The sequence below is a fragment of the Gossypium hirsutum genome, chromosome D01 (assembly GCF_007990345.1).
Source record: "Gossypium hirsutum isolate 1008001.06 chromosome D01, Gossypium_hirsutum_v2.1, whole genome shotgun sequence".
NCBI classification, from domain to species: domain Eukaryota; kingdom Viridiplantae; phylum Streptophyta; class Magnoliopsida; order Malvales; family Malvaceae; genus Gossypium; species Gossypium hirsutum.
In genome coordinates this window covers 3,326,770-3,335,471 of record NC_053437.1, presented here as the reverse complement: position 1 = coordinate 3,335,471, position 8,702 = coordinate 3,326,770, and the positions used below count along the sequence as shown (strand labels likewise).

General features: G+C 33.2%; 1 protein-coding gene across 1 annotated transcript; it reads right to left on the bottom strand.

The window, feature by feature from the left end:
- Window positions 1–3,278: 3,278 nt before the first annotated feature.
- LOC107936173 ((S)-2-hydroxy-acid oxidase GLO1) lies at window positions 3,279–7,102 on the bottom strand. Its single transcript, XM_016868849.2, has 12 exons — window positions 6,736–7,102; window positions 5,391–5,559; window positions 5,179–5,303; window positions 5,048–5,094; window positions 4,850–4,927; window positions 4,654–4,778; window positions 4,489–4,555; window positions 4,331–4,393; window positions 4,154–4,223; window positions 3,960–4,060; window positions 3,779–3,883; window positions 3,279–3,672 (listed from the first exon to the last, which is right to left on the bottom strand). Exons 2-12 carry the CDS (start codon window positions 5,525–5,527, stop codon window positions 3,481–3,483), a joined length of 1,110 nt encoding a protein of 369 aa, XP_016724338.2. The 5' UTR covers window positions 5,528–5,559; window positions 6,736–7,102; the 3' UTR covers window positions 3,279–3,480.
- Window positions 7,103–8,702: the final 1,600 nt, after the last annotated feature.

The following is an 8,702-nucleotide window of genomic DNA, read 5'->3' as shown; positions in this document are numbered from 1 at the left end:
TGTCGCCGCCCACCCAGTTCATGTTCTTGTCATCGACACGTACGACTGTGTTTCTTTTTGGGTACAGTTCGCATGAATTTATCAGAAAAAACATTTTTTCTATCTATCTCATTTTCTAAAGTTTGATTGTTTCATAAAATTAATAAATAATAAATTTCAAATTGAATGTGCGATTATGGAGGAGCTGAAGTGAGTGGATTTGGGGGAATAACGTGGAACCGTTCAAATATTTTTTTGACGTAAATCGCATTTGTTTTAGCTATAAAAGGGAGTCTTCCCTCATTTGCAAAATGTACAGAAAACCATTCAGCTCTCTTCTCCCTTTCTCCTTCCAGTTGGTTCCCGCCTCTTCTCTGTTTTCACTGTTTCCTCCCTCCTTCCGCCATTCCTTCTTTTCACAAAAAAGAACAATCCTTTTGAGTTCCATCTTATTCATTTAGGTTTACGAATTTGGAAGCACTGTATTAACCTTTGGGGGCGACGTCCATTTCTAATTACACCAATAAGGGCGAAATCGCTTCTAAAACAGTAATTCTCCCTGAGGCGATATTTATTTATTTATTTTTATTTCCTAATTATTTGTGCTTGACTGTAGTAATTATCCAACATACCCATTGTAATAGGCCCAATTTGCCAGGGCCCAAAATCACAAATAAATAAAAACAAAAGTAAAACAAAGTCCACAGTCCAAATACATGGGCCCAACGTGGCCCAAATCATTTTAGCCTAAGCTAGACTAGCCCAAATGCCCATCAAAATCTAACCCAATTAACTTAGCCCAAACCTAAGCACAATACCCTGGCCAACTGGCCTAAACCAAATGCCAGAAACCCTAGGCATTCAGCCCTAGCACGAGCGCCGCAACAGTAGCCTCTAGCGTCGCTCTCTCCAGCCGCCGTAACCGTAGCCTCTATGCATCGCGTCGAGCCGTGCCACGTCTTCGTACGATACCTGCAACAACTCGCAACAAACACCTGCAAAGCAACAGAGAGAACGCAACAAAAAAAGGGCAGAAATCGACAGCAAATCAAAAAAAGAACTGGTAGAAAATAAGAAAAACGTTAAAAAGGGATTTAGGAGGGATTTCTATTTTTCTTTTTGGAAAAAAGGGATTTGGGGGGATTTCTATTTTTCTTTTTGGCAATATAAAGCCATGGAAAAAAGGAAGGGAAAATCAATACGAAAGGTTTTTTTTCTCTTTTCCATTCGATTTTCCGATTGCCGTTTTTTTTTCTTTTTTGTTTACCATTAAATATATATATATGAGTATATATATAATAACAGAAAGGAAGGGAGGGACGTACCTCGTGGCCAGATCTTTGCTCTCTCCGTCGCAATCGGAGTTGGAGTGAAGGTACGGAGATCCTTCTTGAACGACCGTTGTGCAGAGCGGCGCAGAGATTGTTCTTTTCTTTTAGGTTTTTAGGTTGAAATAATATCAGGTTTCTTAGGGTTCTGTTAGCCCTTTAAGAATAGGGATAAAATGCAGTCGTTTGAGCCAACACGATGGCTTCAAAACGGCGTCGTTTGATGGCTCGATCCGCGCGGTGACCCGACCCGGGGAAGGATCCGTGCGTCCAGCCTTTCTGGTTTATTTAAGCAACAAGTCCTTCTTTGTTTTGTATTGTTTCAGTTTGGTTTTCTTCAATTTTTTAATTTATACCGCATATTTGGTTCCGATTCCAAATGGATCCACGTTCAAACAGTGTCGTTTCCCATGTTTGATTTTGAATATCCGGATTTATGTGCTTATTTGCTGTTGAGGTCCCTTGGTTTTTAAATCGAGTTTAAATTTAATCTTTCTTTTATTTTCATTTATGTTTTTTACCTATCTAATTTTGTTTTAATTTCAATTTAATTTTCATTCCTCTAGTTTATTCTATTTTTGTTTTTTTTTTATCGTGTTTCAATTTTGACTAAACTTTTATTAGTTTAATTTTAAATCGAATTAGTTCATATTTTGACAAATTTAGTTCGTATTTCTAATATTATTTTAATATTTCAAGTTAATATGTTTTTTTAGAGTCTATTATATACTATTATTTTCAAACTTGACTTGATATTATTTGGTTCATCATTTATTAATATATATATTTTTGTAAGAATTTGATATAATATGTATATATTTTAACGTTTTGTTTTGGATTATGTCGTAAAATTTGTTTTTCTGCATATCTATATGCTATTATTTTATTTCAAGTCTATTATGAATTCATGTATGTAATTTATTTTAAAATTCCTATACGTAGAACATAGTGATTTTTATTTTTATTTATTTTTTATTTTGGTGTATCTTTTAATTGATGCTAGAGTTATTTAGTTTAGAATATTAATATTGATATTTGTATAATATGACAAATCATATGGTTATTTACATTTACCTATTATTTGTTTACAATTTATTAGTGCATACTTAGGTTGTTATTTATCTTTTACATTATATATTGCTTCAATCATGTCTCATTTGTAAAAATTGTATTTTATTAAGGCACCAAAATCATTTTTATTTCACAATTTTCAAATACTCGGTATCCAAAATTCTCGAGAGGATTGTGCCATAACTTATTGGGCTTCAATTCTCCTTACTAGATTTAAATAACCGAATACTCTTTTTTCAAATTGAATATAGAAATTTCAAAATAAAAAGCTCATTCTCGAGAATTCAATATATGGTGTACTAACGCATTGGATATGACGTATTGTTGTCTCGAGATGAGGATTTTTTTTCTAATGAAAAAAATAAAGGCAATATTTGGTGTTTAGAAATTTCGAGGAAATAAACCCTAACTTACTGGGTTTAATTTATCGTTTGACCCAAATAACCTGATATCCTTCTCAAAAATGCATAAATTTCAAAAGTAAAAAAATAAACTTAATTTTGAGGATTTAAAACGTTACACTCTAACTTACTGAGTGTGATAATTTATTTCTTTAAAATAAGTGAGTCACATCAATCAAATTCATTCTATTCAAATTCTCTTTTCAAATGATCGTATATTAAAAATCTTTTCAAATTCTCGATATTAAGACATTAAACAATCAATTCGGTACCAATTTTGGGCGTTACGAGAGTGCTAACCCTTCCTCGTGCGTAATCGACTCCTGAACCAGTTTTCTCAAAATTCGTAGACCTAAAATCGTTTTCAAGGTGATCCGATCACACCTCAATAAAAGATCAGTGGCGACTCTCCGTTTTCATTTTAAAAGTCGATCCCCGTTTTTTCAAAGTCAAAAGGTTTCGACAACCATATTACCCATTTGTTTTTAAGAAAAGAATATACAGAAAAGGCAACGGTAGCCAACATTATCATTACATAACCTTTTAACTCAATGAAACAGAAACTTGTTCCCAAAGAAAAAAAAAGACAGTAATTTTATGCCATAAATGCAATGCAAATGCTATATATATCTCTTGAGCTCCAACTAAGTTCATCTTGCGATTTGCTAGGCTAAAGTTGCACGCCCATAATATATAGGACTCTACAGTCTCGGGGCCGGACGAGGATGAGGACTGTCCCATTCTGTCACGATGTGGTCACGAGTGATTTCTTTAAGCGAACGACAACCGCTCAACGCCATGGTTAGCTCGAACTCCTCGCGCAGCATCGAAAGCACTTTCCTCACGCCAGCTTCTCCTTCAGCAGCCAATGAGAACACCACTGGTCGCCCAATCTGAGATTTAAGGCGCACCATTGTTATAACATTGCACGATTGTATAATATCAACTTTTGCAGCTTCATGGTGCAACCCCTATACGGGAGGACAGTTATATACTTACAAATATACCAGAGGCTCCCAATGCCAAAGCTTTAAAAACATCGGTTCCACGCCGAACACCACCGTCCAAGAAGACAGGAACCCGACCTTGAGCAGCTTTGACAACCTGAGAGAGTTTCAATAATTTGTGAAACATGAAGTTTTTGGTTATGTGTTCCCTATGTCTGAAACCATTGGTTTACCTCTTCCAGGGCCATGATAGTGGCAGGAACGTAATCAAGTTGGCGAGCTCCGTGGTTGGAGACGATGATACCGGCTGCTCCAGCCTGTATCGCTATCCTTGCTGCGAGACAAGCATCGATATATAGTTCAAAAAATCAGTATATGTTATCAAAACGGACCTGAGAAACAGAGAAGGGTTCGAGTTCTTTCTTACTATCTTCAGCCGTGAGTACACCCTTCACAAGAATTGGCAATTTGGTGATTGTTTGAAGCCATTTCACATCCTATGCATAGCCAGTAGGGTACATTTATTACACGTTTAATCAAAACTATAACATGAACATTGTAATTAACCGATAGAATCCCTGGATCGGCTCGTGCATATACGTACCTTCCAGCTAAGGGAACGATCGATTTGTCCGGCAACGTACGAAGCAAGACCCGAATCATCAGCCTGCATGGCTCCCAATAAAAAGTTAAATATCTTAGGAAACAAATGCTCATCTCATTAGTATATTTTTTAACACTAATCTCGAAAGGACTACTCACTTGATCCATCTTGCCAAGGTCCAAACCTTCAAAGTTCTTCAATGTCAAAAATGGTGGTAAAGTGAACCTGCAAGGGAATTTTGAAACACAAGACTCTTTGAGTGTAACTCGAGCATATTACGAAGAATGCTTAACGGCCTCGAAGACTCTGCGAGACAATGATACCTGTTCTTGATATCAGCTTCTCTGCGACCGAGTCTCGGAGTATCAACTGTAAGGGCAATTGCCTTGAAACCAGCCCTCTCGGCTCTTCTAACGAGCTGTGCAACTACATTCCTGTCCTTGTATACCTTGAGATTCGACATCGAAGATCAGTTGATGAACAAATATAGGACACCAATGTATGCATTTTTGAACTTACATAGAGTTGGAAAAACCGAATGCCGGGTCCTGTCGAAGCAACCTCCTCAACACTAGAAGTTGCCCATGAGGATAATGTCTGAAATGATCAGCAAGCAAGTTAAAAATGAATTGGAACACTGTCATCGGTTATGGATCGGTTTTAGCATAAAAGCATTCGACGATTGGGGTTAAATAAATCGGGAATGAGAAGCCAAACCATGATAGTTCCAGCAGCAGATGCAGCCCTAGCTGTTGCATACTCCCCTGTCACACAAATTGAAAGGGATCTCACTCAAATTGGCTTCCATGAAACAAGAACTAAATAACAAAATGAAACCGATTCCATACCTTCAGGATGAGCCATTTTTTGCATGGCAGTTGGGGCAATCATGATAGGCATTGATATCTTGAAACCCAACACAGTTGTGGTCATGTCTATCTTGCTTACATCGATGAGAATACGAGGACGAAACCTTAAGAACGAAGAATGTCAACAAATTGAAACATAAACATTTAGCAATAAAGGAACAATCTGGTCTTGTTTTGAAAAAAAAGCTCACAGTATCTTAGTGAAAGCAAATCTATTCTCTTGCAATGTCCATTGGTCCTCAGCACCAGATGCGTAGTAGTCATACACCATCTTTGGCAACTTTTGCTTCGCAATTTCTTGATACTCGCTCACATTTGTTATCTCCATCTTTGCGGTGAAATGTTAAAAGAGTCTTCTGTCTGAAAAAACATATGATACCAGTAAGGATTAGGGACCAAAACAATGTAACCAGACTAAATGGTACGGACAATAGTTGAATCAAATGTTGGGCTTCAAGACCTAGACTATGATTTAGCACTCATTATATACCTTTTATCTTTTGAAAACTTATTTTTAACTTGACATAAACATTTAAATAATTAAATCAAAAATTTTAAAAGTGTTCTTTTAATAATTTTAAAATATTTTTCAAAAATAATACTAAATTAAACCATATTACATCAAAGTTTCAAATACATGCAAAAAAAAAAAAAACTAAAGAGATGAGATGAAACTAATTAAACCTACGTTCCATAGATTGTGAATAATATATATTTTAAAATTTTCTATGTATTTAGATGTTTTAATAAATTTAAAAATTCCTTTAAATTATCAAAAATAGAAACTCTTTTGAGTCATACTAGAATAAATTTTCACTGAAATTTATGGGGTAATATATATAAGATACAAAATGAATTAAAGTAAATGAGACTTTAACCTTTGAAATTAAGAAATCTGACTTTGTGAGATGTTTACCATCATTTTTTCAATAGTTTTATGATTCATAAATTTTTTTTTGGAGTTAATGATTATCGCTTTTAACTCCATATATTTAACATAAAAATTATCTTCAACTTCTAATTTTTTCTCTAAGTATGTGCATTCAATATTTATATTTCATACATATTCAAATATGAATATATTATAGAATTCTTCAAATATATAACTTGAATTTAAATAACATAAATCGAGATAAAAACAATAAGAAAAAAAAGGGATATTTAACCTCAAAATATTCAATAGAAAAACATAAACACAAACTACATGATATTCTGCTGAGCCAAAAACACTTATGTTACATGGATTTTTCATTTATTCTAAAATATTTATATTCAATAAATATTCGAATATGAATATAGAAAAAATTATCATCCCAACCTATGAAAAGAACTTGGGATAAAGTTTATATGTCAAACACACCAATATCAGAGACTTAAACTTGAATTTAGCTAACATAGCAAAACATAAACATGGGGGAAATGTAGTGTAAAATTGAATATTAATGCAGCAGAATCATAGAAAGTGTATATATTTTAGTCTACCGTCTAAACCAACATGGCCAAAAGACAATGAAATAAGGTAGAGAAAAGGCATACCCTTGGGTTCCAAGACTATGGAGCACAGTGCATGAAGGGAATTAAACCAGTTGTGGAAATACTCTACTTATTAATAAGGGACTGATTGGCAATGAAAAATATTTAAAAAAAAAGGTTTTATATTTAAAAAAAAAGGGATACATATTAAAACATGTAAGAATATATATTTATATTATATTATATGGAAATCACAAGTTTAAGTGGATGAGCATTTGGAGGTGAGAAATTGAGACCAAATCCTATTTTGGGGTATTGGGGAACTCTCATCCACTTATCCTTTGTGTGTTTCACAGTGGTTCTTTTCCTATATTATCATTTCTCAACCCAAAATAAATAAATAAAAAGAATAAATGGATAAGGGAAAATTAGAACAATGAATAAGGTATATAATATATTTAAAAATTCTGTGACATGTGAAAGTGACAACAGTGGTTCTGGCTCTCCCCACCTCACTCTCTCTATGGATATGAGATATGAATGAATGCTACATTTTTGGTAAAAACAACACTTGGGTCCTTTCTAATTTTAAAATTAAGTGAATTGGTCCCTCTCAAAAAATTAAAAATAATTTAATTCATGTCAATTTTGAAACTGAGCAAATAAAAATAGTTAATATTGGTACTAATGATTTTCATTAAAGTTATCCTAAGTGGTAATAAAAAGAAAAAAGAAATTTAAGTTTTTTATAAGAACCACATATGCCAAACGTTTTTCTCACATTCCTTTTTTTTTTTTTGGAATGATTAATTTATTCAAAATTTAAATTAAGAGGACCTAATAGGTATATAAACCTACATATGAATGGAGTGAAATTATAATTTAAATTAGGCTTGAATGAGTGTGGACTACTTTGGGGCTCCTTTAGTGTTCAATAAAAAGTAAAATATTATCAACTAAATTTTAATTAAGTTGAAATTATTACTATAGCGGCATCTTAAATGATATGGGTTTAAATTTATCCTATGCTTTATTAATTGGGGGTTATCAATAGTTTAAAATTTGTATAAAAATAAAATATTACTATTAATGTAATTTGAAAGATTGTTGATTTTTTGTATGTTAAATTGTAACTATCGTAAGAAAAATAGAGATGGAAACCAAGATTTGTTCAAGCATGTGGAAAACTTCTTACAATCACGTGGTATTGTCTAGAGACTTAATAAAGTGCTAAAAAAAAGTATAAATTGTAATTTAAGTCTTATTCACTCACTAGGTAGTAATCTTATTTCTATACTCAAACTAGATATTTTTCCTTCTAAAACTCTCTCCGAAAGCTTAAATGTAAACCAATTGACTTAATTTAGTTTACTTACAATGTTTTGTGAAGAAACGTGGGGTACTTGCAAAAATAGCACTTGAAACTGTAGCCATGATTTCAATCACGAAATCAAAAGTATGAAAACATAAAGATGAATACTGAGATTGTTTACACAGTTCGACCTTAGTCTAAGTTTGTAAGGCCGTACCCAGAATAATGATCCACTATCTTTCTCATATTATAACTAATGATTTAGGTCCTAGCATTGATCTAACTCTCACCAATTTATTGACCTTACTGTTGTACAAAATCTAGATCATCCTCCCTCTAGGCTATTGGATCTGATGCCTTAAGTGTAGTATTTTCTTCTATGTTCACTTGCATTTTTCGAACAAATTGGTTTAATAATATCTATTAATTACAATAATACCCTATGTATATCATTCTCAATAGTTTTTCCACGCAAACCAAAATAAAAGTAAACATTGGCTCAATAGTTATTTAACGTTTAACTAATACTAAGTGGTATTACGTGGTCAGATCATAATACGGAAAGACAACTTGTATCAGTAGATGAACTTAAACATGTCATTAGTCTAGTTGAAAATGAACAAACCGATTAAAAGACTAATATGTCGTCTATTCACAAGTAACTAAACTTAATCCGCAAGAAATCAATCATCAATTCTTCAAGTCTTCAATTTGATTC

What these genes read in the sequence shown, in the direction of transcription:
- LOC107936173 (XM_016868849.2), bottom strand. Translation starts at nt 5,527, where the DNA reads ATGGAGATAACAAATGTGAGCGAGTATCAAGAAATTGCGAAGCAAAAG. An exon ending in CTGCTGCTGGAACTATCATG is followed by an intron (nt 4,928 to 5,047) that starts GTTTGGCTTCTC and finishes TGATCATTTCAG; the next exon opens with ACATTATCCTCATGGGCAAC. An exon ending in GAAGCTGATATCAAGAACAG is followed by an intron (nt 4,556 to 4,653) that starts GTATCATTGTCT and finishes ATTCCCTTGCAG; the next exon opens with GTTCACTTTACCACCATTTT.